This window comes from Rattus norvegicus, chromosome 18, assembly GCF_021556685.1.
Source record: "Rattus norvegicus strain SHRSP/BbbUtx chromosome 18, alternate assembly SHRSP_T2T, whole genome shotgun sequence".
Taxonomy (NCBI): domain Eukaryota; kingdom Metazoa; phylum Chordata; class Mammalia; order Rodentia; family Muridae; genus Rattus; species Rattus norvegicus.
Genome location: NC_141551.1, coordinates 23,443,153 through 23,462,500, shown reverse-complemented (window position 1 = coordinate 23,462,500; position 19,348 = coordinate 23,443,153). Strand labels below are relative to the sequence as shown.

Here is a 19,348-nt window from a genome sequence, read left to right as displayed (position 1 = left end):
GGATTTGGCTCAGTGGTAGAGCGCTTGCCTAGGAAGTGCAAGGCCCTGGGTTCGGTCCCCAGCTCCAGAAAAAAAAAAAAATGCTGTGCCACATCTCAGGACCTGCCCAAGTCCAACCCTCTGCAGGTTCTGAGGTACAGCTCCTTGGGAAGGGTTCGTTTCTAGAATGAAGGCTCCTGGCACCTCCCGGCCACTAGGCAGCTTTGCTTCATCCTCAGGAATCCATGCTACAACCATGGTCCGACCAGTCAGTGTGGAGGATACGCTACCAGAAGTGTATTTCGTCTCCCTGTCCTGTTCCTCTGCTTCATGGCCAACCAATTCAACCATTTCCTCCACTAAACCTTTCTGTCATGACTTACTGCCCCACTGTAAGCACAAAGAAAAGAGGTCAAGCAGCCTCTACCACTTTCTTCATTAAAGACAAAACAACTTAGGCAAAGGCTTGGCTCAGAGGTAGACTGCTTGCCTAGTATAGACATGCTGGGCCCTGAAGTTAATTCTTGGACCCACAAACCCCAGCACCTTCCTTTTTTTTTTTTTCTTTTGGTTCTTTTTTTCGGAGCTGGGGACCGAACCCAGGGCCTAGCACCTTCCTCTTGATATGATCATTCCTTTACCTACTGAACTGCCCAAAGTCACTCCATTTTGTCCGACCTAGTTTTAGTTAACTTAAGCTCATGCTTCATTCAACAGCTCCCCAGCTCCTGCTAAGGACATCATGTTGGGCAACACATTCTCTCTTATTCAGGTGAACCTGCGGCTTCTGGAGGTCCACTGTTTTACAAAATAAAACAAATTGTTTTAATCAATTGAACTGACACTCTTAAAACTTCTGTTTCTAAGTCTGGCCTGCTTCTGGTGGGATGTAAATGTTGTCTCTGGCTTTATAAGCTCTACCCAGCCTTCCCTTGAGCTGAAAGCCCTTCCCAGAATGAGCCTGCACTCTCCTCCCAGCAAATAAGACTCCCAGCCTGACATTCATTGGGTGGGAGTCTCTGTCTTGAGTAGGAATGAGATTTGAAGGCCCCAGAGAGATTTCTGTCCCACAGGGGGCTCAGGCTGGCTCTGGGACTTCCTTGCTCAGTGGATTGTGACATTCAAGATGCTCCCTGAAATATTCCAGGGTCCTATGATTCTTACAATGGGCCCAGAGTCCTGGAAAGACTGCTCTGTTTCCTAACACAAAACTGAGTCCTTCTAGTCCTCTGAGGACAGTGGCTCTCGATCTTCCTAATGCTGTACCCTTTGGTACAGTTCCTCATGTTGTAGTGACCCCCAAACCATAAGATACTTTGTTATTACTTTGTAACTTAATTTTGCTTTTATGAACTGTAATGCAAACATCTTACATGCAGGATATCTGAAATGTCACCCTGTAAGGGGCATGTCCCATAGGTTGAAAACCACTGTCTTAGGAGGTAACTTTAATACTTTTGTCTGGCTGCATGCGTCTGCTGAGGAGCCACAATGTGTGCAAGTGAGAGAGGTCAGTATTTTCCCTGTGCTGGGACCCTGGGCATCCTGGGAGCCTTGCCAGCTGCTAAGTTCAGGTGCCTACCTCAGAGGCCAACAGGGTGTTGGAATGTCCTTTACCTGCACTGCTTGGTAGGGACTAGAGACAGAAGCCATGCTCGTTCTTCTTACTGAATTCTAAGCCTGCCTCTTCTGAGATAAGACATTCTTTTTGTTCTTGGAATTACTGCCTTCTGTGCCTGTGATCTGTCTTTGTTTTTGTCCCATCAAGCCTGGATACTCTTGCCTTTGTTTGCAAAGTAAAACAAAAACAACAACCAACCAACCAACCAACCAACCAACCAAACAAAAAAACCCACCTCAGACCCAAGCATGATGGTCTCAAATTTTCCTCCAAAGCCTTGCTGGGTTAGGCAGGCTCCCTGACTCTGTGATAGGGAGAGGGACAAAACAACCCAGAAGGAAGGCACTGTGTACTTGAGAACAGTTAAGAGGCAAACTACTTCCTGAAGAGGCTACTATTATTTATCTGATGGTATACAGATGTTCATAATACAAACAACTAATGGGCTGCTCACACAGGGAAAGGATAAAAGGGATATGCGGCCTGAAATCTCTCAATAATAATTCCAATATCTTAGTCAGCTAAACTCCGTTCGGATGCTGTACCATCACTTTAATGCTAATTCTTTCTTTTTTTTTTTTTTTTTTGGTTCTTTTTTTCGGAGCTGGGGACCGAACCCAGGGCCTTGCGCTTCCTAGGTAAGCGCTCTACTACTGAGCTAAATCCCCAGCCCCCTAATGCTAATTATAATAAAGAACTCTACATGCTATGTACCTCATCAACACTATCATGTTTTCTCTAAGTTTTACCCAGAAACTTACAAGGCCTGATGGTTTATTAGATGCCCACAGGTCCTATTAATTTGTTACGTAACCCTGAATGTGTAACTTGGACCCATCATTCTTTCATTAAGACATTGCTGCCCAATATCTTTGAGGTGGAACCAACTGCCAACCTTGTAACTCTAGCTGTGCCTGCTTAAAACAATCATAGCTGGGCCTTTTAAATCTACTTGTATGCAATTAGGCTTTAAGTATATGAGGTCTCAAGGTTTTCTGTAGAAACGAGGGTATCTGGGCTAAGCACGAGGGAGGAGGGTAAGGGGTGTGTGCACCTGTGCAGCTATGGGAACGCTCATACAGGGTAAAGGCAATGTAGCAATAAAATGGCTGCTAACGGGGCTGGAGAGATGGCTCAGTGGTTAAGAGCACCCGACTGCTCTTCCAGAGGTCATGAGTTCAATTCCCAGCAACCACATGGTGGCTCACAACCATCTGTAATGGGATCTGATGCCCCCTTCTGGTGTATCTGAAGACAGCTACAGTGTACTTATATATATAATAAATAAAATAAATCTTAAAAAAAAAAAAATGGCTGCTAACGGTATCCTGCTACAATCATAGATCAGTGTCTATCCATCACCAGATCAACTATCACCAGAAAAGCTTCTTCCTGTCGCAGAAGGGAACAAATAGAGAGACCCACAAGCAGACGCAGTGTGACAGATCTTAGAATACCCCATCCTAAAGGGATGTCTCCATTAAATCTCTCCTCCAGGGCTCAGAGAACTCTGGGGAGCAAACAGTGCCTTTCAACACAACAGGACAGAAGCCCACAGGGCCTCACAGAGACTGAGGTGGCATGCCCATGTCTAGCATAAGCCCCCATCCTTAACCCAGAAGCCCTTGCCATTTGCAAAGAAAAAAATCAGTTCTCTCCAACATACTCTCACTGGGCATATAAACCACTTTTAAGAATAAGGCCCAGCAGTGGATGGCCAACGCAAAGCCAACTCAATAGTAACTTTGCCCCCACCCCCCAGGGCTTTTGTTCACTGTGGTTTCTGATTTGGTCTTTATGAGACTTTTGTGTTTGTATCTATACCTGTTTGTTTTGCCCTAATCAGCTTTTGCTTTTTTTTTTTTTTAATCATTTTATTATTATTTTCTTCTATTTTAGCTGCCCATTTGTTTTTGAGACAAGAAAGGATGTAGATTTGGGTGAGAGGGAAGGCGGTGAGACCTGAGGGAGTAACCATAAACAGAATATATTGAACAAATTTATTTTCTATTAAAAATGTGGGTTAGGGGCTGGAGAGATGGCTCAGTGGTTAAGAGCACTGACTGCTCTTGTAGAGGTCCTGAGTTCAAATCCCAGCACCCACATGGTGGCTCAACCATCTGTTAACAGGATCTGACACCCTTCTGGTGTGTCTAAACAAACAAAATAAATAAATCTTAAAAAAAGGGTTAAATCATTTTAGGTAGGATGAGTTATATAAGTGATAAGTAGGCCTGGAAGGGTGAGCCCCCTGGAGGTGCTGAGTCCTGAGAAGGCTGTGCTAAGAGTCAGTGCACACCAGATTGCTCTACTTGTCCTCCTTCAAATGGAGCTTATAGAATTTAATTTTGTAAAAGTACATACACAAGGTTCAGGAAAGTGAGGTACCCAAGTTTTCGTTCCAATTTTAGTATATGTGCTGCCGAAGCGAGCACGGCATCCAAGTTTTCAATAGATTGTTTTTATAATTTAAAGTTTAGTTTGGAGGCTGGAGAGATGGCTCAATGGTTACGAGATCTTCCAGAGGATCCAGGTTCAATTCCCAGCACCCACATGGCAGCACACAACTGTCTGTCTATCTCTAGCTCCAGGGAGTTACCTTACCCAGGGGCTCAAACACCTACACACAGATATACAAGCAGGTAAAACACCAATGTACGTAAAATTAAAATAAATCATTAAAAAATTACTTTGGTGTTAAGAGTTTTCTATTCAATAACTGTCATTTTTAAGGTTCAAAACATTTTTAAAAAATTATTTATTTTATGTGAATACACTGCAGCTGTCTTCAGACACACCAGTAGAGGGCATAGGATCCCATTACAGAAGGTTGTGAGTCACCATGTGGTTACTGGAATTAAAATCGGTTTTTTTTTTTTTTTGGATATAAATCGTGTCTATTAAAAATTGGTTATGGAGAATTCAATAGTTGAGTAAAGTGGGTTAAATTTACAATATACTTTCAGGGTTAGCCATCCCCAGGCTCAAGTAGTACGTTCCCTTGGACAGGTCATATACTGCATGCTAGCCCCTACAGGATAAGTCTGCTGCTCCTATCTCTGGCTATACCTCTCTATCTATAGGGAGGATGGATTACTCCCCACATGTAAGGAGTCCTTAAGACAGCTTTAAATAAGACTGGGCTCTGTCCCAGGGTCCCAGGGTCAGTCAGCAGTGGACACTCATTTAAACACTAAGCTGCAGGTGTCATCCTGGGGATCCACCACACCCAAGGAAAGAAGGCAACACTGTCTGAGGAGTCAGAGACCTGGCCTGTAAAGGTCCACTCAGACCAGCCTGTCTGCATCACTTTCCAGAGAAGATGGGTGACCAGCTCTTCAGCCTTGTTCCTGTTGCAAACCTGGAAAGTAACAGGCCTGAAGAATTCAGTAGCGGACATTTGGAGACCGGGTTTAGGATGCCCCATCTTCCCGCTGTTCTCATGGTAATATTAGCTATACTGTTTTTTATAGGGCCAGCCTAGCCACAGCATTTCCCCAGGACTGTACTCTGACACAAAGGATTTTATTAGCTGTTTATTAGCTCTGCTGTATCTAGGAATAATAGAATTGAAAAAAAATTGATTTCTTTAATGATTGTATTCATCCATGCATCCAAATAATAGTTGGTCCTTGAAGATACTGTAAATATTTTCAAAAGAAAAAAAAAAAGAGCCTTACAACTTTGTAAAAGGCCTACATCTATTAACTGATGAGAAAGAGGCCAACAATCCCTGGTTTACAGCTGACCACCTTACTCAGAGGCCCCATGGGTGCTCATGCCTTCTCTTAGGTCTAATGATTGGGCCTTGTTTAATTAACTGATTATTAAACTTATTTAAACAGCAAGCAACCTGTTAAATTTATGTACCTTAGGGCCCAATACAGCCCTGTATAATGAGTCAGTGCTTTGGCTCTTCCAGAAATCAGCCGCCAAGTTCCTCCATTTTGTCCTGGTTTTAGCTGGCCTCATCTTGTGCTTCACCCATTATTCCCCAGGCCACACTAAGGAACCCTACTGAGTAGAACATTCTCATTCAGCTGCACCTGCAGCTTCTGAGCTCCAACATTTTATAACATAAAACAATTAGTTTTAATAAATCAAACTGACACCGTGGAACCCCCCACCTCACACATGTAATTTTGTTTGGGGGGTCTATGAACTCCCTACTATAGGCATTAGTCTGCTGGAGAACAGAGGACTGTTATCTGATCTCCGTTGAGTGGCATTCTCCTGTGTCTCGTGTGGGACAACAGTAACACTCTTCTTTATGACAAAGTTCTCGGAAGCATTGCTTGGGCTGGGCAAATGCCTATGATGCCAGCACTCAGTAGGCCAAGGCAGGCGAGCGGACTTAAGACTAGCTGGAGTTACACCGTGGGACTTGCCTGCAAACAAAACAGTCTGAGGGCTAGAGACATTGCTCAGTCCATGGGGTTCTTGTCAACCCCATGAACTCTCCCAAATGGCACAAACAAAACAACAAAAAAGAACAATTGCGGTGCGATATGCTGGAAGTCCCAGCACTTGGGAGATGAGAGGTAAGACGATCAGGAAATTCAAGATCACCCTTAAACACTGGGTTTAAGGCCAGCTTGAGTCACAGTGAGACTATCTCAAGAATAAAATTACAAAAATCACATAATGCTAGATGACCTCAGACATGGGACTCTGAGGCTGGAGGATGGTTAATTTGAAGCTAGCCTGGGCTACTGTAAGGAGAAGGGACCTTATCTTGGATATGGTGACAGGTGAGGGACATGGATGGCAGAGTCAGTCTCAGAGCCTGAGATTCATCAGTCACTACCCACTTGGCTCCCACTCCCCGTCTCTTCCCTAACTTTAAGCATAGGGTACATTCCTGTCACAGGCTTTTACTGCTCTCTTTGCCTGGAGTGCCCTTTTGCCAGGATGCATCAGGGCTAGCATGTTAGCTCCTTCACATGACTCAAGGGTCACCTCCAGAATGAGGCTTCCCCTCCCTTATTTATTTCTGTGTGCGTGCATGTGCCAGGGCACAAGTGGAGATCAGAGGAAAACTTTTCAGAGTTGGTTTTCTCTTACTACCTATTGGTGTGCCTGGGAGATTGAATTTAGGCCATCGTACAGGCAGAAAGCACTCGACAGCTGAGCCATCTCATCAGCCCCACAGTGACCTTCTTTGCAAAGTTCCTGTGTTAAGTTTTCATTGCTGTGACAAAACCCCAAGGGTGAGTGTGGTTACTGTTGCTGCTACTGTTATTGATTGTGTAGGTTCAGAATCCAGGGTCTTCTGCACAGTAGGCAAAGTGCTTTACCCCTAAGCCACACTCACACCCCATGAATTTTATTTTGACTCACATTTTTTTGGCTGGCTCCACTGTTTCTAGGCTATAGGTCACCTGTATGATGATACAGACTTGCTCACTCATAGAAGCCAGGAAGCAGAGAGCGTTGACTAAGAGGTAAGATTTGCCTGGATCTGGGCAGTACTATCCCATCAGCAGGTGGGACAGGGTGGGAAAAAGAAGCAGGGAAGGGAAAATCTCATTAAGGCAAGCAGGCACTTGTCTCCTGACAGCCGGGGCACGGGCTGTGTACTACGATCCCTCCTATTACAGATGAACCGTCTGAAACCACGTGCCAGACAGAAATTGTTTGTCTCGGGAATACAGTCCCAGTGATGACCCACACATCAACTTCTGCATGCTGCTTTGTTTTCCCCAGAGCACTCCAGAGGCCTCTGAACAGTGTAGTGCTTATCCTGTCTTTTCACTCTGTCCTTTTCAGTAGCTCGTAAGCCGGAAGACCATGGTGGGATGCTTGTTCTATTACCTTGTGCTATTTATTGGTTTGAGAATAATTCCCAGAGCCTTACAGGCTGATGCAGGACCACTACGAGCCTCTTGTCACTACTGTGCCAGGGACTATGCAAATGTGTCAGAATTGAGACCATTGTATTTTCTCTTAGGGTTAGCCATAACATCACTGGCTGGTGTACTGAGGCAAAAATACTCCAATAAAACAAAAAACCACCACCACCAAAACAAAAGAAAGCAAAGCTTTCTTATTTATTTACTTATTTTTGAGGTGATGTTTTACTCCGTAAGCACTGTAGTCTGGGACTTACTGATACCCGACAGGCTAGCCTTAAACTCATGGGATCTTCCTGCTTTGCTTCTGAGTCCTGAGTGTTAAGTTGCTTGGCTAAGCAGCAAGTTTGAAAAACTATTATAGATACCATAGGTGTTACTGCATAGAATATGCCAAAAAGGCACCTCCCAACCCCCAGGCTACAGCATAGGGTTGAGCACACACACACACACACACACACACAAAAAACAAAAAACAAACAAACAAACAAAAAACACTTGACTTCACACCAGAGCTCCTTTTTTTTTGTTTTTGAAACAGGGGTTCTCTGTGTAGCCCTTGACTCATTTTGTTCAAGCTGGCCTTGAACTCACTGTTCTACCTGCCTCTGTCACTTCAGTGCTGGGATTAAAGGCATGTTGCACTGTGCCCAGCCACAACAATATTTTTCTGTTTCTTAATGCAACACACTTCCTAAAGTTACCCTAAGTAAGTCAGAAAACACAGGATCCCAGAGTAAATTATTTAAAACAAAAAAACATAAAAAACAAAAAACAAAACCCACAAACATACATACACATACCCCAAACAAGAAAAGCTTTAGAGTGACTGAACTTTTAGGGTTGGAGAGTGGTCAGTGGTTAAGAACACTGGCTTTCTTTCAGAGGACTTGGGATTCAATTTCTAGCACCAACATGGTAGATTACAACAGTCCCAGAGGGTCCACGCCCTTTCCTGGCCTCTGAGGGCATCAAGCAGTCCACAGACATACATGCAGCCAAAACATCCATATATACTTAAAATAAAAATGAAGAAAATAAAAAAGTGACCAGACTTTCACAAACTGGAAACTTTGAGCTGAGAGGAAGAGGAAAGAGATAGGGAAAAGTTTAAAACTTACTAATTATGTTCTGTATGAGAGAGCATTTTAAATACAGTAACTCTTATTTTATCACATAATAAAACAACCAAACCTGATAGGAAGTATATTATAAATTAATAATACTTAGCTAGAATTACTTTTAAAAAATCCCTTTAAATATCTGTTTAATCAGCACAAAGAAGGTATAGGAATGATAAGCACAGGGAAACTTATGATTATAGCCAGGAATTAAAATTACAAAAGAGGCAGCAAAATGTCTTTGATTTTCAAGGGGTCTGTGAGACGGGTCAATGGCTGCAGCCACACCTGGTGGCCTGAGTTTGGTCCCTGGGTCCCCCCATGAGTTTTCTCTGACTCATGAGTGCTGTGGTGTGCGGGACCCACGTACACAGATGCAGAAATCAGTAATAAAGTAGAATTCATGTCTTAGAAAGGAAGGAGAGGAAAGTTCCCGAGTAGCCTTGGCTCCTGAGGTGGGCTCCGGGGGACGCTCACACAGAGAGCTAGGAAGGGGGTAGACTTACTGGACACTGGCCTGGTGATGTCCACTGGCTCCACTTCTTCCTTCACTTTGATCTCAGGAATGGGAGGCCCCAGGACCGTGGGAGGAGTGCCGCCCACAGGGGCTGACGGTGTTGGTGCAGCAGCAATGGTCGTGACGGGTGGAGTGATGGGCACAGCTCCGGGAATGGTAGAAAGAGCAATGGCTGGCTGGGATGGAGGACTGGCTGCTGCGATCATGCTGGGAATGGTCGGTGGAGGCTGCTGGGCAGTTGGAGGGACGGCGACGGTAGGCTGTTCGGCATTTTGATTGGATATGGTCTCCAAGGACACTGTGACTGGAGTGGCTATGGACACGTGCACTTCGGATTTAGGTTTGGTGCTGAAACAGAGAGAGTGCATTATGTAGCGACTGAGACAAAAGTGTTGTACTGGAAATATCTCCAAGGAGGGCTGCTCAGTTCTTGTTAAAGAGCACACACAACAGATACCCTATTCTTTAATCTTCTATGTTCATCTTCAAGTTAGCTCTGGAAGAGAGCCAGCTCTTCATTTCCTCTGCCAGGACTGCGTGCAAGGCCTTCAGCCAAGCCTATGCTGTAGCACTGAGCTGGACTCCAGCCTGTGTTACGAGGCTGGGGATACAGGTGAGAGCTAAGCGCTTGTCTAGCATGGTAAAGGACCTAGCTTCAATCCCTAACACAACAAAAACAGTTTTTAAAAAATTCTTCACACTGTCAAGTTTTTATATGAAGCAATTCATCTTAATTAGGAAATAGTAAACATCCAAAAAGAAATTCCTGATGTCCTATCACTGAACTGCACTATGGGTTTTTAGGTTGCTGCTGTTGCTGCTGCTGCTGTTGTGGTTGCGGCTTGCTATATGCACTCCTGCCTCTGCCTCGCTTCCAAAACAGAGACGCTACTGCATCTGTCTCCCAGGTACTGGGATTCGAGGCATGTGCCATCAAAAAGGGAGTTTTTTCCCTTTAAGGTACAATTATATTCATGTTTCCTGGGTACTTGATATATTTTTTTAAATATTTATTTTATGTATTTGAGTACATGGTTGCTGTCTTCAGACACCAGAAGAGGGCATTGGATTCCATTACAGATGGTTGCGAGCCACCATGTGGTTGTTGGGATTTGAACTCAGGACCTCTGGAAGAACAGCCAGTGCTCTTAACCACTGAGCCATCTCTCCAGCTCCTACTTGATATTTTCAAATGATTTACTTAGGTGTATGTGTGTGCCTGCAGAGGCTGGAAGAGGGCACTGGATCCCTCAGAACCGCCATTACAGGCAGTTGTGAGGCTCCTAACCTGGGTGTTGGGCCTTGGGTTGTCTAAAAGCAGCAAGTGCTTTTGACCACTGGGCTCTCTCTCACGCACTCATAAGAAGTTTCTTACATGGCTGAGTTTTATAAAGAGGTGGCAAAGTTCCAAAAGATACAAAGAAAACAGAGTGTTCAAGGTCCTGGGATCAATAAAGTCCAAAGTGTATGTCTTGCTGGGCACTGCTGCTCTGGCCTGTGATTGCAGTACTAGAGAAACCGAGGCTGGGAAGACTGAGTTCAGGGTCAGCCAGGACTGCAGAGTCAAACCCTATTTTAAAAGCAAGAAAGGGAAAAAAAGGGCACAGGGGAGATGGCTCAGTGTATAAAGCACTGGATGTCCAAGTTTGAGGATCCAAATTCACATCCCTAGAATCCATATTTAAAGATTTTGCTTTGTAAACAATGTGATGATAGGTCAAAAGAAATACTATTTAACCAGATGAAGCTTGGGGATGTTGTACGTGAGCAAAATAAGTCAGTTACCAACAAGCCAGACCTGGGACCAGACGCTTCTGCAGAGGACCAGAGCTCAATTTCTGTTACTCATGTGGTGGCTCACAGCCCCAGGGGCTCCATTCTAGGGGGTTCTATGCCTGCTCTGGACTCTCAAACACCAAGGATGCATGTGGTACATACAGAAGTAGGAAAAAGACTCTTACACAGAAAATAAGTACTTTAAATGAATAATAATTTAAAAAGCCACCTTCTCCAGCCACAGACTAACAAACAAACAACCCCAAAAAAAGGCATGAGAAGCTCCCCGCTTCCAGCTGTTGGTCACGGTTGTTCAAGAGACACTAGAACATTATAGGTTATCTCTGTTGCTCTTAATTGCACCCCAGAGGGAAGGTTAAATCCTTGCTTGTCAGAGACACAAGACTTTGGACACAAGGCCCAGAGGACTGGAGCTGGGTCTAACCTGAAAGCCGTCTCTCTAGTTTCCATGGTACCAACAGGCCTAATGCAAACTTCCAAAGGAGGGAAGCAAACACTAGTCCTACTGCAGCCTCCAGGGTGCAACAGTGGTAGACACACCTTACAGTAGCCAACAGTTTCCTAACCGGACTTAAGGCCTGTTCAAGAAGAAGACATCTTGCGTGCTAATGGAAACCTAGCTAACTACCTGGGACTCGTGAAGTCATACATCTTAGAAGAGAACCTGGAACTGATGCTCTGCGGCATAATCCCTAACGACATTTAAGTATTTATCCTTCTACCCAAAGATAAATGTAGTTCTCACCGTGCATCAAAATCAAGGAGAGTGGTGTTTTTTTGTTTTTTGTTTTTTTTTTTTGCAATAGATGGAGACCATTATAGGAAAGTGACCAAATGTAGAGTTGTGGTACTTAGTTCCAAATGATACGTCTGCATCAGAACTCTGGTATTCACCCTCAGGAATCATTAGAGGTGAGAGAGAGACTGTAGAGCCAGACCACAGAAAGTTTACTGTGAGATTATATCTCCCGAAAATGTCAGAGAAGCTCCACTCACCACCAAGTCTCACCAACATGGCTGCCTAAATATGACCTGATTAGAGACAACACTAATAGACATATTATTGTGGAAGAGGATAGTTCATGAGGCCTCAACTCTAGAGAAAGAACTACAGTCAGCTAAGGAGTGCTCAAAGCAGGAGACATAGTCTTCCCCAGGGAAGAGCGCACCAACTAGTTACCCAGTACAAAACAGTAAGCCCTGAAAAATATACGAGTAAAATCATATGGACCAATCAATCAGGTTGTATTTACATATTTAGGAACACACACACACACACACACACACACACACACACACACACACACACACCCCAATTAAAGAAAAAGAGGTCATGATTTTGAAAAGAGCAAGGGAGGTACATGGGAAAGATTAGATGGAAGAAAGAGAAAGGGGAATGTTAAAAATTTAAAAAGCTAAACACTATATGATTCTGATTATATGATTTCCTAAGTAGTCAAGATTCATATTAATAATTCATAAAAATGGCTGTCAAGGATTACAGCCAGAGGAGGGAAGGAGTTAGCATGTAATGGATATAGAGTTTTAGTTTGGGAAGATGTTTGTCAAAACTCAAGTGTATTTAATACTAGGCATAACACCGTAATACTGATAACTACTGATGCACAGGCTCAGTAACTGGCTCAGGAGGTTTTCCAAAAAATGAAAGGATATCTGACAAGTAAATCACTATCAGAATATATAAAGAATTCTGTACCTAGAATCGCAAGTGTTCACCACCATACCCAATTCTGAATATCGTTAGTAGTGGCGTGCTGTTTATTCATTCCTTGTTCCTGTTTTCTGTATTTACTTGAGTTTTTTTTTCCCTACTTGTTTGGAGACCAAGACTTGATATATATAAACTATCCCGCTGCCTTAGCCTCCTGGCTCTGGGATTACTTATTTATACCACTGTTACGGGTTGGTTTCATTGCCAATCTGACACTACCCAGAGTCAAGAGGGAACCTCAATTGAGAAGCTGTCTAGATCAGCCTGGCCTTGTGGACATGTCTGTGGGACACTGTCTTGAGGGCTAATTGATACAGAAGGACTTAGTACCACTGCTGAGAGGTTGTCCTGGACTAGGTAAGAAAGCTGAGCATAGGGCAGTGAGCGAGCCAGTAACCGGCATTCCTCCATCGTACTGCCTTCAGCTTCCTGCCAGGAGTCACTGCTCGCTCTTCCCTGAGTGATGGACTGTGATCTGGAAATATAACCCAACAAACTCTCCTCCCCAGGTTGAGTTCAGTAACTATTTTATTGCTACAGGAGGTAAACTAGAACACTTTTTACATCTTATTTTATTTGGGTGAAGGAGTGTGGTACACATGTGTCACGGCATGTATGTGGAGGTCAAAGTTCAGGTTACAGAGGAAGTACTGTGTGTGCGCACATGCACATCTTTATGGGGCTGTTCTTGCTATGTACAGGCATGCACATGGACGCCAGGGGTTCACTTCAGGAGTTTCTTTCTTTGCTTTCCAGACAAGTCTCTCAGTGAGCCCGCAGTGCACTGAGTTGGTTCAGAGTGGGTGGCAGCAATCAATCGTCCTGTCTCTGTATCCCCAGTGCCAGGATATAGATAAGGATCACCACTCTTGGCTTTTATGTGGATGCTGGGGACTAAACTCAGGTATTCAGGCTTGTGTGGCAAGCCTTACAATTGACTGACCCATCTCCCTGACCCCAAACACTCGTCAATGGTTCAAAGTCACTTTGTACAGCCTCACCTGGCATGGCAGACATTTTAATAATCCTGCATAAAGGTCCACAGTGACAAGTGCTAGCACTCCCTTGCCCTGCCTTTTCTCCTTCCTGATACACTCAAACCCAGGAGCACATATGTACTATTATTTACTCGATAATTCTGTGTTCCAGAAACATTTCTGTAAATCACGACCTAGTCATTCTATCACCTTTGCTGCACTTTTACTCTGCTGCTTTATTGGGGGAGGGGTAGGTTCCTCATGTCTTTCACAGGCAATCGAAATAAGGCTGATGGAATGTAAGCACATCTGTTTAGCTAGTAGATGATGTTTCCAGATGCTGAAATGATACTTGACACAAGGCGTCTCTAATTTCATTACTAAATGAGGTTTAAGAAGCATATCTAAATATAGAAACATGGCAAGTTATTAAGTAAATAAAAAGTACAGAACTATTCAACAGTCTAATTAGATAACTTTGGCTTTAAAAACCCATGATACTTCTGTATGAGGTAGTAGGTATGTACAGCCCCACTCCTTGGGGAGCTAAGGTAGGAAGATCACTTGAACCCATATCAAGACCCCCATTTTAAAACCAACTTACTTCTATGCACGGTCAGAAAAAGGCATGGAAGGTCACACATTAGAGCTGTTATTAATTAGCATTATTGTGTGATGGGGCTGGCAGGTGGGTGGGGAACAGGATATGATTTTGACTATACTTTAAATACATACACACAGACATAAATGAATAAAATCTATTACTCCCAACTCTTCATTTTTAACTTTTAATTAATTTGCTTTTACTTTTAACTTTTTAAAAAAAAAGATTTGTCTAGGGCTGGAGAGATGGCTCAGAGGTTAAGAGCACTGGCTGCTCTTCTAAAAGGTCCTAAGTTCAATTCCCAGCAACCACATGAGGGCTCCCATCTCTAATGGGATCCAATGCCTTCTTCCGGTGTGTCTGAAGACAGCTAATCTTTAAAAAATTATCTACTTTTTATTTGTGCATGTGTGTGTGCATGCCAGAAAGCGTCAGATTCCTTGGACCTGGTGGCTGAGGAAGCAAACAGATTTCTGGTAGAGTTGCGAGTATGCTTAACTGCTGAGTCATCTCTCCAGAACCTATTTTTTAAAAAACTTTTTTTATTATTGGGGGGGAGGCACCCGAGTGTCACGGTGCACATGAGAAACCAGAGGACAACTTGCAAGAATCAGTTCTCTTTCTATGATGCGGTTTGATGACAAGCATTTTGACTCACTGAGCCTCCTCCCTGACCTTGTCTTTTTATTTTTTAGGGTTTTATTATCTTTTGAGAGATTTAGGGGTCAAAATCAGGGCTTCATTTATAACAGGCGAGCACTCAACAACAAAGCTGTCAGTGCAGAAGGAAAAAAGAACCCTGCCCTCAGATAACAGTGTGACTCGGCTACCCAAACTGGTCTCAGACTCATGGTCTCAATTAAGTCTACAGCTGTACTTGACTTTCTTTGATTATCTTTTCCCAAAATTTAATCATTACTTTTAGAATTATAGTAAGGTGGGGATTCTCCTGTCATACCTCAAGTGTGAGATTAAAGTTGTGTCTCACCACGTCTGGCTTATGATGCCATTTTGTGTGTGTGTGGTCTATGCACAGGGTGTACATACATGTACATGACGGTATGAGCACATGTGTATGTTGAGGATAGAGGCTGACATCAGGTGTCGTCCTCTCTGACCATTTGCCATTGTTCTTCTTCTTACTATTTTTTTTTTCTTTTATTTGGGGCTGGAGAGATGGCTCACCAGTTAAATATTTTATTTATTTTTGTATGTATAAATATTTGCCGACATGTATGTAAATGTACCATTATTGATCGGCTGGTAAAGAGGAGGGAGGAGGGCACTGGATCCCCTGGAGCTGGAGTTACAGATGGACATGAAGCGCCATGTGGATGAATGCTGGGAACTGGACCCAGGTCTTCTGCAGAAGTAGCAAGCAGCAGTGCTCTCAAGTGATGAGACAACACTCCAGCACCATCCTGACCCCGACTTTCAGGGTTTTGTTTTTGAGACAGGGTCTCACCATGCCGTATTGGCTGGCCTGGGACTTGTTATATGGACCAGTTGGCTTTTAACTCATAGACATCCACCTGTGTCTGCCTCCCATGTGCTGGGATTAAAGGTGTGCACCAGGAAACTCAGCCACACTTTGCTTTTAATTTTACTTCTGTGGATGTGCTGTGCTTCTGGGGGCAGTGTATGCATCTGAGTGGAGTGCTACTTGGAGCCTCCTGAAGTTACAGTGGTTGCAAACTACCTTACATGGACACTGAGACTCACTCTCAGGTCCTTTGGCAAGATCCACACCAGCTTTTAGCCTGTGAGCAATTGCAATCACAATCAATATCTCTCTCTCTCTCTCTCTCTCTCTCTCTCTCTCTCTCTCTCTGAGACAAGGCTTTTTCATTGAACCTGAAGTCCACATTGGCCGGAAGCTTCAGGGATCCAGCTGTCTGTCACCCAGTACCTGGTTTTACATGGTTGCTAAGGATCAGAGCTCAGCAGTCACCTCTCCTGCTCCACGATGCCATTAAAAATAAAAAGGAACAACTGGGTGACTGCTATGAGGCAGGCTCTGTGTTACATGCTTACACATTTCATTTAAATACTGGAACACTCTAAGGTAGAAGTTAACTATTCAGTGTGTGTTCACTTTGTAAATACTATAATGGCAACTGGTGACGTCGAGGAGGTGTGCAGGCCATGAAACTGGAAAAGCCACTAAAAGAGGTACCAAAATCCCAATCCCACGTGCAGTTGGTTATGTGAAACTTTCTGCTACACAATGATGTATAATTTAAAGTACGAGTGATAAGAGATGCGCTCACCCTGCAGGTCTAGGTGACCCGGAAGCACTCCGCATGGAGCTTTCTACTCGAGGACTAGCCACGTCAGGAGGCTGAGGAGGGAGGAGAGTTTTCCGAACTGCCATTCTGAAAGAAATGAGTCAAACCCAGTCAATAGCAGTCAGGATACATTTGCCAAATACACCTTCTAAAAGTGCAATGAAAGGCTTGCCCAGCACATCTACTAAACAGTACAATGACAGGGTCTCTGTATGTCACCCTGGCTGGCCTGGCAATCACTATGTAGACCAGGTTAGTCTCAAATTGGCTTTGATCCTCTTGCTTTGTCTTCATGAATAACAGGAACGTGCAGGTCGTCACACCTATCAACTATGTTTCAATCTGCTTTTTCCACTTTTTTCCCTCTTGATACAGTCTTGTTATGTAGTTTAGGTTGGCCCTGAACTCTGGATCCTCCTGTTTTAACCTTCTGAGACAATGAGGTCACAGATGTGTGTCCTCACACTAAACTTTTTACAAAATATGTAGCAAGTTCCTTCCCCACCCCTACTCACTTCCTGCTATAAACTCCGAAGGCAACCACGTAGTGACCATGAGCTACTCTAGCATGAGACGCCTCCTTTCTAGCACTTGTTATTATTAAAACCCATTTTAAGGCATTCACAATCACTACTGCGCCTTATGTGCTGAGAGAGATGAGAGCAAATTTTGGAGGCGCCATAAAGAAACTGACCATGAAAGAATCGGAGAGCTCCTATGTTGTGCAATAGAGGCCACATGAGGCTCTGGCTGAGAAAATATCCTTGGCTTCAGGGGTATGGATGTCAGAAGTGACTTTAATACTGTTTTCACTGTTTGAAAACAGTGGTGGGAACAAGGGTCAGATGAGACTGGATTTGAGAATTCTATCATTTCCAGTGCCCACTCACTGAACTACCACCATCTCACAGAGGGTATCCACCAGTCACCCTGGCTCCTGGGAAGAGACTAATTATCTGCTTAGGAAGTACTCATGCTGAAAAAGCAAGAACTATATAAAAAAATTGGACCTAAAAATATAATTGTGGTTTAAAAAGAACATATTGTGTATGTGCATACATGTATGTACCATGGTGACTGTGTCCTACCACATGCATTTGTTCTAAGGACGAAACTAAGTTCACTGGTTGTGCCTTTACACGCTGAGCCATCTCTCTGGTCCTTGACAAACTTTTAGGTAAACGTAACAACTTCCACACTACGCATAGGACAAAACACGACTACGTGTGTTCAGACGAATTAATAAAGATCAGGTATACATAATTCTTAATCCTTCTACATGTACATTTAATTTTACTTGAGAACAGGTTCTCAGTAGTGTTATTTTGTGTGTGAGTGTTTTGCTTGCATGTATGTCTGAGTACCATATTTGTGTCTAGTGCCTTGGGAGGCCAGAAGAGGGCGTCAGATCTCCTGAAAACTGGATTTACAGATGGCAGTGAGTCAATAGGTCGGTGCTAGGAATTGAACCTGGGACCTCCGGAAGAGCAGTCAGTGTTCTTAGCCATTGAGCCATCTCTTCAGCCCAGTGTGAATAGGTCTTTGAAAGTGCAATTAAATAAACACCTTGAGTAAGATCATTGTAAATTCAGGGTGTTTCCTAAATGTAACCACTAGTGCTTTAAGACAGAACAGAGACAGTGAGATGGACACAAAAGGAGGCCATTCCATATGGAGAGAGACTAGCATGATATGGTCACCAGCCAGGGATGCAAACAAGTGCCACCAGGACACAGGACAGAGGGACAAACATACACTCTCACACCGACATCCTGACAGGGACTATGACTGTCAGATAAACAATTCTGTTGTTTTAGGCCACCAAATTTATGGCTATTATGTAACAGTGACAGTCTCTAAGAAAAATCCATTGCAAGGATCAGAAAAACAAATTTCTCTAAAAAGCCAACTTTAAGCAAGATGGGTGTGGCAGCACACACCTGCAACTCTAGCACTTGGGAGACTAAAGCAGGAGGATAGTTCAAGGCCAGCCTGGAGCTAGAGGCTCTGTCTCTAAAACCAACAACAAACCCAAAACCATTGCACAAAATACAACCCAAATAACAAAATAAACAAAAGCTGACATGGATTTAAGTAATACAAATGAAACAAAATTTCTGATACCTAAAACCAGTAGAAAATTTGAACTGGATAGTTAATGTTATTGAAAATTAGGGGAGGAAAAAAGGAAAAAGAAAAAAAAAAGAAGAAAAAAAGGGGAGGGAGAAAGAAATAGGGGCGGGGGAAACAACTTTATATATATATATATATATATCCTAAAAGACATGTGCAAAATACACACAAATAAAACAATGTGATGACTAAAATTTGCTTCAAAGTAATTGGTAGAAGACAGTTGGTTAAGGGTTGGTTAGGTTAGTGGCATAGCCCTTGCCTAGTGTACACAAGGTTCTAGATTTGATACACAGACCACAGTTTTCAGTCAATTTATCCAACCAGTTAACCAAATGAGGAAAAGCTCCAAACAGCTCGGCATGGTGAAATGCCTGTCATCCTAGCACATGGGAGGTGAAGGCAGGCTTAGGGTTCAAGGCTGTCTCTGGCTACATAGGAACTTTGAGGTTAGCTACACAAACCTTTATTCTGAGAAAAGTGCCAAGGAAACTGGGGAAATAGAACAGTTGGGGACATAGATAGCATGATCTCCAGCACCCATAAACTAAGTGGTGGTTTATGCTAATCTTCCCAGCACGGCACTCCTGACACAGAAGCAGGATTAGACGTGCAAGTTTGCTAGTTTGAAGCCAGTCTGGAATACACAGGACTCTGGGAAAATCCTCTGGGAAGAGTTTCATCAGGGTCAGAAGACAGAAGCTGTGTTCCCAAGGTGGCTGGAGTT

The 19,348-nt window shown here is 43.5% G+C and overlaps 1 protein-coding gene across 19 annotated transcripts in view; it reads right to left on the bottom strand.

Annotated features, from left to right (window-relative positions):
• The window catches only part of Sap130 (Sin3A associated protein 130), a 101,434-nt gene that overhangs the window by 11,073 nt on the left and 71,013 nt on the right, over positions 1-19,348 (bottom strand). For all 19 annotated transcript variants that reach the window (XM_087592912.1, XM_087592913.1, XM_087592921.1 and 16 more), the window contains 2 exon segments: positions 16,471-16,575; positions 9,080-9,438 (listed from right to left, as the gene is read on the bottom strand). In XM_087592912.1, the coding sequence (XP_087449038.1) occupies positions 9,080-9,438; positions 16,471-16,575 (464 nt within the window).